This window comes from Loxodonta africana, chromosome 11 (genome assembly GCF_030014295.1).
Source record: "Loxodonta africana isolate mLoxAfr1 chromosome 11, mLoxAfr1.hap2, whole genome shotgun sequence".
In the NCBI taxonomy this organism is placed as follows: Eukaryota; Metazoa; Chordata; class Mammalia; order Proboscidea; family Elephantidae; genus Loxodonta; species Loxodonta africana.
Window position 1 is genome coordinate 46,105,140 of NC_087352.1, and position 13,919 is coordinate 46,119,058.

The following is a 13,919-nucleotide window of genomic DNA, read 5'->3' on the forward strand; positions in this document are numbered from 1 at the left end:
GGGTAGTGGTTAAGTGCTACGGCTGTTACCCAAAGGGCTGGCAGTTCGAATCCACCAGGCACTCCTTGGAAACTCTATGGGGGCAGTTCTACTCTGTCCTGTAGAGTCGCTATGAGTCGGAATTAACTCGACGGCACTGGGTTGGGTTTGGTTTTGGTTTAATACCTCTGAGATTCTCAGTGTGGTCCCTGAACCAGCAGCATCAGCATCACCTGGGAACTTGTTAGAAATGCAAATTTCCCCAGATCTATTTTTTTTTACTCAATCAGAAGGGAGGCCCTGGTGTAGTGGTTAAGACGCTTGGCTGCTAACCAGAAAGGTTGGCATTTTGAACCTACCAGCTGCTCCGTGGGAGAAGGATGTGACAGTCTGCTTCCATAAAGATTTACAGCCTTGGAAACCCTCTGGACCAGTTCTACTCTGTTCTATAAGGTCACTATGAGTTGGAATTGACTCAACAGCAGTAGATACCCAATCAGAAACTCCGCGTGGGGCCCAACAAGCTATAGTTTAACAAGTCCTCCAAGTGATTCTGATACACATTAAATAGGGTGGTCAAGGAAGACTTTACCAGAAGGAGGCCTTTGAGCAGAGATCTGAAGGAAGTGATGGAGTGAACTATGTGGATTTCTGGGGAATAAGCTGTCTGGCTCTCAGAAAATGAAGTATTTTATTCACAATTTGTCCTTACTTTGTAAAATATCCTTTGGCAACAAAAGGTCAAAGAAAGAGATCACCTGCATCATCTAGCCACTAAATACTTACTGAGCACCTACTGTATGCAAAGGTCTTTGCCAGCTACTGTGGGGAAAAGAAAGATGAATAAAATATGGTTCCTGCCTTCTGTGAGCTCATCAAAAGTTGATGAGTTGAACATACTGGATTTACCAAGAGAACAGAGCCTAAAGTAGCACAGCGGCCGGCCTGCCTGCCTTGTTAATGGCTGTGTGTAATACCCTCTTACAAAGTGAAAGTACAGATTAAACTCACCATTGAACTGTTGGTGTCATTAAACTATCCTTTGTCTCTTTTTGGAAATGGGCGCAGGGAGAGCATTCATTAAAAGCTTAACAGTAGGAACCGTAACATTCACGTAGTCGGTGATTGAAAGAGAATGCCCAGCCTCATACTTCTTCACCACTACTCTTGTCTTATGAACCAGCCCCAGCCCCAGCCCCAGCCCCAAGAACCTGAGGCTAGATCAGGATCACAGAAAAGTCATCTAACCTCTCAGCAATTACAGAAGTTTGTCGTAGATTTTCCTTTCTATTTAACTTTTATTAAAAGAAGTGCTAAGGTACTGAGATGCAGTACATCATATTTATTAACAAATTTATTAACAAATATACAAAACTTATACATGTAATTTTCTTACACCCATTTCTTCTCTATAATACTGATTTTTGTTCAAGTAGGTTATCTACAATATGTAAACATCCCTTGGGTTTGACCTCACACAGATTAGGAAAGCCCTCTAACCCATGCTTTTATCAGTTACTTCTTTTTATTTGGCTTTCATTTGTAGCATCTAATCTTCACATTTGGCACGTGGAAGAGACATCTACAGTGCAAAAGAGGCAGATTTTCTGGTTTCATTCAGAACAATTTGTCAGGGGCACAGTTAAAAGAGTTGAGAGGAGAACAAGAGCACTCTAACTTGGAGCTGAGTTACTTGTAATACCAACAACTCTTGGTTCAGCCATTAAACTTGAGCACAAAGTCAATGTCTTCTTCCTTCTCCCACCCTCCTACCCCTTCCCCATGCAAGGCTGATTCAATCTTAATTTCGTCTCAGAAGGGTTCAAAGAAATTCCATCCATCCCAGAACAAACAGGTTAATCTCACCAAGGAACAACTTTTCTGTGTTCTTTTGTGTGGGTTGGTTTCTGCGGTTTGATGAGCCAGTAAAACTCTCAAAAGGTAAATTTAATAAGATAGAAAACGGATATGATGAGAGGAGGACTTTTTATCCGCTTCCAATTTCCACCTCTGTATTTAAGATCTGAGGGAGACCTGATGGTGCAGGGGTTAAAATGCTTGGCTACTAACCAAAAGGTCCAGTGGTTGGAACCCACCAGCTGCTCTGTGGGAGGGAGACCTGGCAGTCTGCTTCCATAAAGATTACAGCCTTGGAAACACTATGGGGCAGTTCTACTCTGTCCAATGGAGTCACTATGAGTTGAAATCAACTCCACGGCAATGGGTATTTAAGACTGAGCCTCTCTGTGGTGGCAGAGTGGTAAAGGCCTTGGTGACTGGCAAAGAAAAACCAAGCATGCCGTAACACCTGGGACTCCAAGCCTTGGAACACACGGTCATGAAACAAAAAGGGAGAGAGAGAAAAAAGGAATTGGAGATTTTGCTCTCCTCTTTGTGTTTCCTTTTGATTCTTTAACTTAACCTAACCAAGTAAAGCTGACCCAGAGAGAGCCCTGTTCGCCCCGCTCACCCCATTCTCACTCTCCAGCACCGTATTGCTCGTGGGTTAGGCTGCACCTCGACCGCGAAGCATCTGCTGAGAACGTGCCTGGTTTGGGACGTGCACCTCCCGGCTTCCGTCACCACAGAGGTGCTGGCCCCTCCGCCGCCCCATAGAGTTCCGCCAGCTTCCGGAAGCGGGGCCCCCAGTCCGTGAGGAAGTCGAAGCTCTGCTCTGAGTCTGATGTGGCCGACTGCAAGGAGCTCAGTGAGCCCGCCACGGAGCCGTCGCCCTCGAACATGTACGTCTGGAGGGAGTCGAAGGGCGGAGCCCACAGGTCCATGTCGGCCTCGTAGAGCTTGGCCAGCACGTAGCTGTGGACGGTGCTGCTCACAGCGCACGTCTGAGGCACGTAGCGGGACAGGCTCTCGATCTCGGGCAGCATGTCCTGCCGCGTCTTGGTGGCAGTGCCCGTCTGCGCCTCCCGCGGGTTCCACATGGCTGCGATGTCAAAGGCCTCCGTGTCCTCCTCGCCGCCGCCCTCGTCGTCATAGCGGACGATGTTTTCGTGGATGTTCTCCTCGTCATCGATGATGTAGGGCTGTTTCCGGTGCCGCCTCAGGGACAAGATGAGCAGTACCAGCACTGCAAGAAACAGAGGACAGGCTGTTTACTCGTGAGACTTGGCAGCGTGTACCAGTGATAGAAAAATCTTGAATAACCAAATGTATGGAAAACTAGTTTACTGAATGGTGAACTCAGAGACATGGCAATTTTAAACCACGCGTTCTGTATTAATCCCTCGTCTTTCTCACTCTACCTGTCCTGTCAGATTGAGGGACGGGAAGATAAATATGCTGAGGAGAAAGGCTTGGTAGTGTGTGGGCCAAGGAAGCCCTATGTTTTTGGCAGGTGATTCAATTGGAAGTTGCATTTAAAGTCTCTGCATTAGCTTATCTCATTGAAATAGCGTGTGTGTCTGTGTGTGTGCATACACACCCAGCCATCCAACATCAAATCCTATTAACAAAGCACTACTGCCTACCATGGAGTTAGATTAGATCATGTTCTCTGACTATGTAAAAATGAATGTACATTTTTGTTATTGTAATGTGGAAGTCTTATTATGTAGATGCAATCCTTTCCTACATTAGCGTCATGATAGGATTCTACTTTATAAATATAATATGCTAGTGCATATGCATATAGACTCATATGCTAAATATGAGCCAAAGTCAGTCTTTTTATACCATCTCCAAATATATGAGAGAGCATCAGTGACCCCTGTTCAATAACCTCAGATTTCCCAGAAAAGCCTTCCATTAGAGAGGTTGTTCTGACTTTCTGAATCCAATGATGTTCATACAAGGGAGGGAATGAGCAGTGACATTTTATATAATTCATCATGTTATCAAAGAAACACCATGCTGTTAGATGCGCCCTTGCAGGTTTAGATAAAATTTTATCCCAGCAAATGCATTCCTCCCCCTCCTCCCCAGGATGTGTTCCACTGGGTTTTAAAGGAGAGATAGAGATAATCCCATTGAACTGTTTATCTCTGTGACTGCAAACGTTTTCCAGGAAGTGTGTTGAGGTTTGAGCTGTAGACCTGCTATTGATTTTTTTTTTTTTTCTGGTGTGCTTTGTTACAGCTGGTGAACAATGACAGCTTGACAACACTGCAAAATGAGACTCCAGTTTATCCATGGGGAAGAAAAAAATGAGTATAGTCATGCGCAGTAACAGTTTAAGGACTGACTAATAAAACTCAGAGGAATAATTCTTTAAAAATTTGAATGTAGAATGAACTTTTTGTAAATTGCAATTAGTACCTAATATTTTCCATAGTAGTTTGGGAGACAAGATGTGTGTACACAGGAAACAGTTATATACTCTTTTATATTGTCTCTCTGTGGAAGAATATGAGGCTTGGTCTATAAGGATTATGGGATTTCAGAGAAAGAGACTAATAGGGCTTTAAGGAATGGGGTCTTGGACTGGACATTGAAGGCTGGAGTGTGATTTGGGTGGATGTAGGTTGGAGAGAAAGGATTCTAAGTGAACATGTTGTGTTTGTGAGATTCAGTAAACAGTTAGTAAAACCAAACGTTTTTCAGGCACTGAGGAAGTAGGGTTGAATATGACATAGTTTCTTTTCTAAGAGTTTGCTATGTAAACAGATTGTTGACACACTAATAATACAAGCCAGAAGTGAAAAGGGCTATCAAAGAGTTAAAACAAACAAACAACAAATGCCGATTGCCTTCAAGTTGATTCTGACTCATAGGGAACCTATGGGACAGAGTAGAACTGCCCCTTAGGGTTTATGAGGTTGTAATCTTTGCAGAAGCAGACTGCCACATCTTTCTCCTGCCTAGCCTTTTAGTTAGCAGCTTAACCACTGCATTACCAAGGCTCCTGCAGAGTTATAAGTGTTGCCAAAAGAGCACAGAGGCAAGGCCTGCTATTCTGCCTGGGGGGCTAGGAAAAGCTTCACAGAGATAAAGTCAGGAGCAGATAGGGGTAGTAGTTTGGAAAATGCTAGGAAGCAAGATTAGAAAAGTATTTGAGTACTTGTTGGAGAGCATTCTGATGGTGATGGATTTTATAGAACTGGTCCATTTCTTGAAAAAGAAGATTGCTATATGTCTTACTTTTTAGATAATTTGATTTAAATAAAAAGTATTGCTTAATGCCCTGAAAATCAGATTTTTGGGAAAAAATGTTTTAAGTCAGCTGAAAATGCTATAAGTCATTGGCAGAAGAGAATTCTATGGTTTTTTTTTTTTTTTTAGGTATTGTAGGCACAGTGGGAACCCTAGTGGTGTAGTGGTTAAGAGCTATGGCTGCTAACTAAAAGGTCGGTAGTTTGGATCCACCAGGTGCTTCTTGGAAATGCTATGGGGCAGTTCTGCTTTGTCCTTCAGGGTCGCTATGAGTCAGAATTGATGCGACAGCTACAGGTATACGCACAGTGCTTAGGGCCTGTGAGATTTTCTAGGAAGTAGATACGTGGGGTCACTATGAGTCGGTATTGACTTAATGGCAACAGGTTTTTTTTTTTTTTTAAATATATGTTTGAGACCTGAAAAAATGGAAAAAAAAAAAAAAACCCTGCAAAGTCAGAATTAAAAAGTATTGTCCACAAAATGTAGTATTTTGTTAAAAGACTCAACTGCAATTCAAGCCTTAAGTAGCTTTATGAATTGTACTTTTATGTGCATTGGGCATGCATTCTTATAGGTGAGGCCTAAAGCTAAGGATGCTTAAATCTGTGAGGATTTTACAATAGTTCTGCTCAATTTAGCTCCTGAAAACAGTCTATCCACTTGGCACAATTCAAAAGACATGGCATAATGGGCTTGGGAGTGATGAAATAATTGTCCTTTGCATACTACTTCCACCAGTGAGCCTTCTCCTTGCCAGCCTCTTAAAAGCAGTCCTTCTGTACCAATGGCTCCTTCTGTTCTTTGTGGGCCAGGGTGAACTTATAAAGTAGGCATTTTGCAAAGAGAGAAGGAGAGACAGGCAGTCCGGAAATTTCTCCTAGGTGCCGGTTTGTAGGTTGTACTGTTCTGTAATCAAGGGCTCTCAGTGCCACCGTATGGACACTCATGGAATTGCAGGAAGGTTTTATTTTTCAATACAGACAGGGGCCAGAAACCTGAACAACTTGCTCTGATACCAGGGATCCAAGGACTTAGAAAGGTCAGTTATTTATACTACATCCCTCTTCATGTAGAACTGAACTAAAACAACAAAATGAAACCACATCTTGTACATTAAAGTGTTTTTTGGAAGCATATTCTACAGGCATACCTAAAAATTCATCCAAGTGCTGACATTTGGCTCCATCAGGAACTTCTTTCTTTGATCTCACTCAGTCTCTTGGTGTAGAGGTGAACATGGGATCAAGGATGACACATGTGAATATCTGCATGTCTATTCTAATTTAAATGTCAAGTGTTTTGCTTTTTTCCCTCATAGGAAGTTAGGATTTCTCTTATATTGAGTAACATTAAAAAAAAAAAAAAATTTTTTTTTTTTAATGTAGTAAATCATCTTTTCTCTAAGCAAGATACATATGCTGTAGATAAATTTAATCAGAAGAGTTGGGATAAATGTACAGTTATTTTTTTGTGTTTAAGAGTTGGTTTAGGTTTTTCTTTTTTTAAAGCACGGGGTATGGAGGTAGTAAACAATTGCCCAAGTGGTCTTACATAGAAAGACCTGGGTAGCTGCCTCACAGCGTGATTTGAAAGGAGAAAGGAAGGATCCTCAGCCCAATAGTGCCCTTTAACTCGCTCCTTTTTATTTCATTAGCAGAAGCAAACTGGGCCCTATTTAGTCACTCCTCCTTGTTAGATGTCCATAATGCTCGGGATGGGTGTGAATGCCCCCAGACAGCTTATTCCCCTAGAAATTCACATGGCTCACTCCATCACTTCCTTCACATCTCTACTCAAAGGCTTCCTTACTAGTGAAGTCTTCCCTGACCACCCTATTTAAAAAGGTACCTACTCCATAGCCCCTACCCCTCCCCGGGACACCCTTACCTCTTCCTTTCACTGTGACACTTAGCACCATCTGATACATAAATGTGTATATTCACTTACATGTATACTGCCTGTCTCTTCGTGAGAACGTAAATCGCTTGCTGGTAAGGATTTTAATCTGTTTTGTTCACTGCTTTCTCTAGCACTTTAACCAGTGCCTAGCATATAACAGGTACTCAGTAACTACTTGTGGAAAGAGTGAATTGTTTTAGAGGAGTCTTCTGTGGGCAAAGGACAAAGGAAATGGGTATTTTGATACAAGGAGGGTGGAAAGGGCAGGCACTGTGCTTATACCCGTTGCTGTCGAGTCAATTCCGACTCATAGTGACCCTGTAGGACAGAGCAGTACTGCCCCATAGCATTTCCAAGGAGCACCTGGTGGATCAGAACTACCTACCTTTTAGTTAGAGCACAGTTAAGGAGTGCCTGCATGAGGTGTTAGAGTTGGCGGTAGTCAGTGGCCTAACAGTGGTGTCAGAGCACCTGGATGGTGGGATGAAGGTGGGGAGAGAAGCTACTTATGAAGGGGAGCAAGCTCTGAGTGGAGGTGGGAGCTTGCCAGAATTCAAACTTTCCTTATTTTATGGTTTTCTTCAGGTACTGCTCTGTTAGTTGTCAAGTTTAAAGTACCTGTGCCACAGCAGCATTCTCCCTTATAGCATGTCCCCAGATGCCCTGGTCATAGCTCATGAGCCCCTGGTAAGGGCCAACCACATTGCCCGGCACATTGCCCTAGCACATAATGACAGCATAGGCCTCTGATCGTGGAAAATGATGAACGTGAACACAAAAGCAAAGAGAAGGCATCAAAAGCTACTGGAAAGGCAAAGATGATCTGGGGTCTGGGAATCTTTCTGGAACTGGAATATTGAAACATACTGCCGTGACTAAAATACAGAGCCTGACTTCCAGTTGCCATGAAAACAGAAATAGCCTAGAGCCTGGACAGAGTTTGAGAACAGAACTCGGGAGATGCCTGATGTTTGTCTTGGTAGAGGACAGTGAGTTTCTCCCAGGGCTTTGGTCTGAGGCCTGGCCTGACCACTTAGCAAGTTATTTTCCTTCTCATAACCACTTTTGCAGCATTGCTAGAATACTGTTTGTTTTCAGGGTAAAGTGTCTGGTACAGACAGTGTGTTGAACATAGGGCGCAGCCAAACAATGATTCCTTTTTCTCTATTCCCGTAACACAGGTTGAAGCTGCCTGGATTTGACCAGCTGTTGACTGGTGCAAGAGTACGAGAGGATCATCTCATCCTAACATACCTCAGGTATAGCCTGCCTTCTGTTCTCTAATCTAAGTACAAGCAGGTTTTGCTTCCTTGGCTAGTAGTGGCCTTTTCTGTCTATGATGACATTCACAAGGTTTCAGAAGCAGAGAGGCATCACCCCGCACATCCTCTGACAGGTGTAGATGGTCATTGTGTTAGGGCAGTGTGCCACAGAACAGGTAGGATTGCTCAGAGTAGAACTCCTGCTGTCCTGGTTGGCGGTTTGTGATTCTAGAACCTGGGGATGAACATTTAGGAGTAGGGTAGTGCCGCTGGGCACAGGGGTGCACAGTGTGGGGCCTGCAGGTGTCTCAGTCCTGGCTCTGCCTCTGGGGTTTGTCACCTCTTTGTGTTTAGCTACTACTTATCTGAAATGAAGGGCTAGAAAAAATGGCCATCATGTCCTGTCCACGGTTTTTTTTTTCAAAGTTGTATTTTGGTTCTGTGATGTCAAGATGAACTGAATTCGTTCAGAAGTCAATTTTGAGAAGGCTAGGATATGTCTGTCTTACTGATCCCAGCACGTAGCACAGTGCCCCAGCACATAGTAGGTGCTTGCTAACTACCTGTGCACTGATCTTGCCAAAGAGGCCATGGGTTCCTTGAAAGAAAGGAGTATTTTCTGTTTCTTTGCACTTTCCCAGCCCCACTGTACACTTTTCAGTAAGCACAGTGTGGAAGACCACCTCTGAGTAGCTGTGTTAGGATGATGATAACTGACTGAGGTCTAAGTAAGCACTGGCAGGACCCACAGAATAGGAAAGGAGCCACTTACTCACCCAGTAGGACAAAGATGCAGGCCAGGATGGCGATGAGGGCGCCCCGGCTCAAACTGACTGGGAGCATGTAGGCCTCGGGACTGCAGGACATGATGTGGCCATCGTCATCACAGCTGCACACCTGGACAGTTAGCGTGGCCGTGCTGCTCAGCGCTGGCTGCCCGTTGTCAGCTATTAAGATGGGCAGGTAAAAGACACTCTGCTCCTGCTGCCGGAAGCCAGACCTCCTGGTTAGAATCCGGGCAGTGTTATCTGAGGAAGTGAGGAGGTCCAGGGTTGAAAGAAGGAAGAGAAAAAATGAGAGGGATAAAGAAAACAGAAGAACCACCAAGTGAATTAATTACTTGGATTGAGGAAAGCAAGGAGCAGAAGTGTGGGGAGGAGAAAGGGCCAGTGGAACATTCTCTGGAGGTGTTCAGCTACATCAGGTTTTGCCTGGATCAGCATTCGCATTCAGAAACCAAGATTTTTACTTCTAGGCTAAACCCTGAGGCCTAGGAGAGAAACCCTTTTTTGTGAGTCCGTCTTACCCTTTGTGACATAAAGTGCCCAGGGCGAACTGTCAGACTTCAGATCTAACTAAAACGTCCCCAGGAAAGCTTGACTTGTGGCCCTGTTTGTTCCTGCTCAGCAGCTTTCCAAGGCTCTGCTGCTGCTTTCGGCCTCCAGGAAAGACTGCTGAGCAAGCAGCCCGTGCAGTGGCGGCAGATTGTTTGTTTTTGCCACTTTCCACTTTGGCTGGAGCTCACGTCTCTTGCTATTTTCTTTTGTGCCTCTGAAACGCAGTCACCAGCTCCTCCTGTGCTTTTTGAAGAATGTGTTCATTTAGTCGAAGCTTATTTGAAATCCCCTGATCGTGTGACACACCCTGTGATTTCCCCCTACTCGGTGGTCAGAGTTTAAGCAGTTAATATGAACTTGGTGAAACTCTGTCCCTGATCAGGAGTACTAGTTTTTTCCTCCAGTTTTAAAGGGGATTAAACAAATTATTGGATGTGCTTTTGTAAAGCTGACATGTGTGTTTCTGTATGTATATTTGATTTATACCGTGTTCTGGGAATTTTATTTTATGTTCTCACATGTCCTTGAATGGGTTTGAGTTCTAAAAAAAAAAAAAAACCCATTGCTGTTGAGTCGATTCTGACTCATAGCGACCATATAGGACAGAGTAGAACTGCCCCATAGGGTTTCCGAGGAGCACCTGGTGGATTCGAACTGCCAGTCTTGCAGTTAGCAGCCGTAGCTCTGAACCACCATGCCACCAGGGTTTCCTTGGGTCCTAAAGCAGATGTATTTTTGTGAAGGTGAGATTATTTTCAGCAGAGGAAAAGTTTGAGAGATGTGGTAGGATATGCAAGCGGTGACTCTCAAAGTTAATGTCAGCACAGCAGTTTCTCTGGATGTGTTTCACATTTCACAGGAAAGAGTCTAGAACGTCAAAAAGAAAAAAAAATTCTCAGAGCCTAACCAAAGTAAACCTTATTAATAATCATCAATTTTAAGTATCAAATAAGACAAAGTATGGGAAAATGTTTTTGAAACTTGTAACTGTAAAGTTACATAAGCACTATCCTTTTCATAGTGCTTTAGAGAAAAAAAAGGCTTTGTTTTATTATGCTTTAGGTGAAAGTTTACAGCTCAAGATAATTTCTCATTCAAAAATTTATACATATACTGTTTTGTGACACTGGTTGCAATCCCCACAATGTGACAGCACACTCCCCCTTTCCACTCTGGTTCCCTGTGTCCATTCCACCAGTTCCTGCCTCTTCTGCCTTCTCATCCTGCTTTTGGACAGGAGCTGCCCATTTGGTCTCATTTTTTTTTTTATCTGATTGAGCAAAGAAGCATGTTCGTCACGCGTATTATTTTTTGTTTTGTAGTCCTGTCTAATCTTTGTCTGAGGTGTGGGCTTCAAGAATGGTTTCAGTTCTGGGTTAACAGAGCATCCAGAGGCCATACTGTGGAGGTTCTTTCAGTAAGTCTGCTTTGCCAGTTGACCTAGACGTTCCTGGAAAAGACTTTTTTTGAGATAGCCCTGCTGTGTTCATAAAAAAAAGCCTTCGTGTTTTGGGCACGGGAGTGGGTCTTGATAATGAATCCACCATATCAGATGCTGGCCAACTGCAGTTTTAAAAGTATGGCTTAGTAAAGGGCACTGGGGGGTAAATTACCACGAGAAGATTAGGAGTTCAGTCTTCTGTTGAAGATTTGCTGACTTGTGTTTTAGGGAATTTCCAAGAGATGGGTCATTTTCTTTTCATGGTCGTCATGTTCCAGTGGCCCTTTTTTTTTTTTTTTTTTTTAAGGTTTTTGGCTCCATGCCTTGGTGCTCAAAATCATCTTTAAAAAATTTGCAACATTTTGCTAATATTGTTTCTGTGCTGATTCTGACAAATGCCAGAGTGAAGGCGGAGAATGACACTTCGCTGAAAATTTGAAGAAACATATGATGTTATTTTCACCCCCAGGGTTTTGTTTGTAAAACTAATCCTGAGGAGGCTGCAACCACTTCCTGCAGGAAGAGCTTCCCCATGAAGCAGATAAATGAGTAGTTAAACATTGTGACCTGGTGAAAATCTCAGGATATTTAATTGTGGTTTTTCTGCTTTATAATTTAGATTGCCCTTTTAGAATTCTCATAGTGATTTTCTGATAACCTATAGAGGGCTACAGGGAAGACTTTGACAGAGACTGTCCATTTGGGGGAAAAAAAACCATTCTGAGGTTCTCAAGTTTTATAGTAGAAGAAAATGGTGTGGGGCCAAATTACTTCAGAAATACTTTTAGTCTTTAATTCTCAAATAATTGATGTTTGAGAGTAAGATCAGGCATGCCTAATCATGACTTTTTGTTCCCCTTTGTTTAGCTTGTTATAAAGTGACAATTAACATTTCAGAATTGGAAAGAAAAGGAGGCAACTGCAGCCTGGAGAAGCGATGACCTACCCAAGGTCAGCCAGCTAGTCGGTAGCAGAATTAGCAGCAGAAGGGGTTCACTTGACAGATTTAAATTATATTTTCAGTTGCTCTGACCTTTCTTTGAAGCACATTGTTTGGCTAGACAACAAAAGTCTCTCCTTTCCCATCTGTGCCTAAAGATGCTAGGTGCTAGGTCTCTAAACCCCTCAGCATGGATCTGAGTGTGCACTGAAGAGAGGGGTATAGAAATCTCTTCCAGCAAAGCTGCAATGTGGAGCACTTCCTGGAATAGGGATTCCCCCAAGGGCATGTCTTTTTGACTTATTCTAAAGGAATGAAGTTCTTTGAGGACCAAAACTGGTCTGTTTCCCTTTTGCTAGCTCTAGTACTGAGGAGACCTGGTGGAACTGTGGTTAAGCTCTTGGCTGCTAACTGAAGGATTGATGGTTCGAACCCACCAGCTGCTCTGAGGGAGAAAGATGTGGCATTCTGCTTCCATAAAGATTATAGCCTCTGAAACCCTATGGGGCAAGGAGTTTTAGCTCTTGTTTTTATTCTTTGTCTCCCTTTTGCTCTGAGAATTTTTTTTTTTTTTTTACTGTTTTGCCCTTTGCTTCTCGCTTCGGAATGTCCCCTTATGGTTTTCTCCTTATCTAGGTCACTTTCTACCATCTTTCTCAGGCTCTTCCTGTAGTTATAGAACATCTAAGCGTGGCTGCTGTCTGTGGGAATGAGGGGAGGATTTTGCCTCTGGAGCCTTGCATCGTGTCTGGCACAGAGCACACAGAGCATCCATTCAGCAAACGTTTGCCAGCTGACCGACTGCCCGAGGGAAGTCTTTGAGTCAGCAGAGGGCAGTCTTGCCTTTGATGTTCTAAAACAAAATACTCTGAAATAGCATTAATGTCCTCCCCGTGTTTAAAGAGCAGGTGACCTTTGACATGTTTAATGGTACGGTGGCCAAAATATGCAGCCCAAGCTGTGGAAAACCATGGAAAGTCAGCTGTCCACCTGCTTACCTTGATTGTCCCTCACGGTGAAGTTGGGGTTGTTAGTGGCCTCAGGAGCTAGGCTGTAGTAGAAACGCTGGCCATCGTGTGGGTCATCCTGGTCCACAGCACTCACCGTCTGGATAAGCTGAGGGAGGGGACATGGGTATCAGGTGAGTTGAAGCCAAAGGATAAAGCTCAGGAGCCAGTGGAATCCCAGACAACAGTTAATTGAGCAGTAGGTGATTTCCCTGATGAGGAGGATGTCGTGAAACTTACCGGGAAGTCCTCATGCCGTCATAAACTCAGGGTTTAATTTTGGTTTATAGCTTGGCCTGGACCTTAATACCGAACCTGCTGCTGTTGAGTTGTTTCTGACTCCTAGCGACCCTATCGGACGGAGTAGAACTGCTGCATAGAGTGTCTAAGGCTGTAAATCTCTACTGAAGCAGACCGCCACATCTTTCTCCCACAGAGTGTCTGGTGGGTTTGAACCACCAACCTTTCAGTTAGCAGAGGTGAGTACTTAACCACTGTACCACTAGGGCTCCTTGAGGCCCTTAAAAGACATGTGGATTAAATTTACCTAAATACCTCTGATGCGAGACATCGACATAACTTGTATTCACACACCAAAGACCAGGCTAGAGTCAGAGCGAAGTTGGGGAGTGAGGAGAGTGAGAGGCAGAGGAGTTTCTTCTGGAGGTCTTTGGCCAAAATTTTGCCTTTTCCACAAAGCTTTTAAAAATAGTAAGTTGCCATGATGGTTGTGGAGATGGTGATGAAAAAGCTAATCAAGAAAGCAATGTGAGACAAGCATTGGAAACATTAACAGCAGACTGGGAGATATAGAAAAGGCATTGAGTAGCTGGTCTTCTTCCTATGTGTTTGTTCCTCTGCCCACCAGTGGCGCAGATTGCATCACTGTTCTTGGGCCTGGCCCTATAGGCTTGACACTCCTGCTGTTAAAGCCTGGCTGTGCTT

At 43.7% G+C, this 13,919-nt stretch overlaps 1 protein-coding gene across 2 annotated transcripts in view; it reads right to left on the reverse strand.

Moving 5' to 3' along the window:
* Positions 1 to 1,315: 1,315 nt before the first annotated feature.
* The window catches only part of CDH20 (cadherin 20), a 71,325-nt gene continuing 58,721 nt past the window's right edge, over positions 1,316 to 13,919 (reverse strand). The window contains exons 9-11 of one of the 2 annotated variants that reach the window (XM_003406272.4): positions 12,966 to 13,083; positions 9,026 to 9,277; positions 1,316 to 3,064 (exon numbers count right to left, since the gene is read on the reverse strand). In XM_003406272.4, coding sequence (XP_003406320.1) covers positions 2,559 to 3,064; positions 9,026 to 9,277; positions 12,966 to 13,083 — 876 coding nt within the window. In that variant the 3' untranslated portion in view covers positions 1,316 to 2,558. The remainder of the gene's footprint in view (positions 3,065 to 9,025; positions 9,278 to 12,965; positions 13,084 to 13,919) is intronic. The other variant, XM_064294453.1, reaches the window with a different exon arrangement.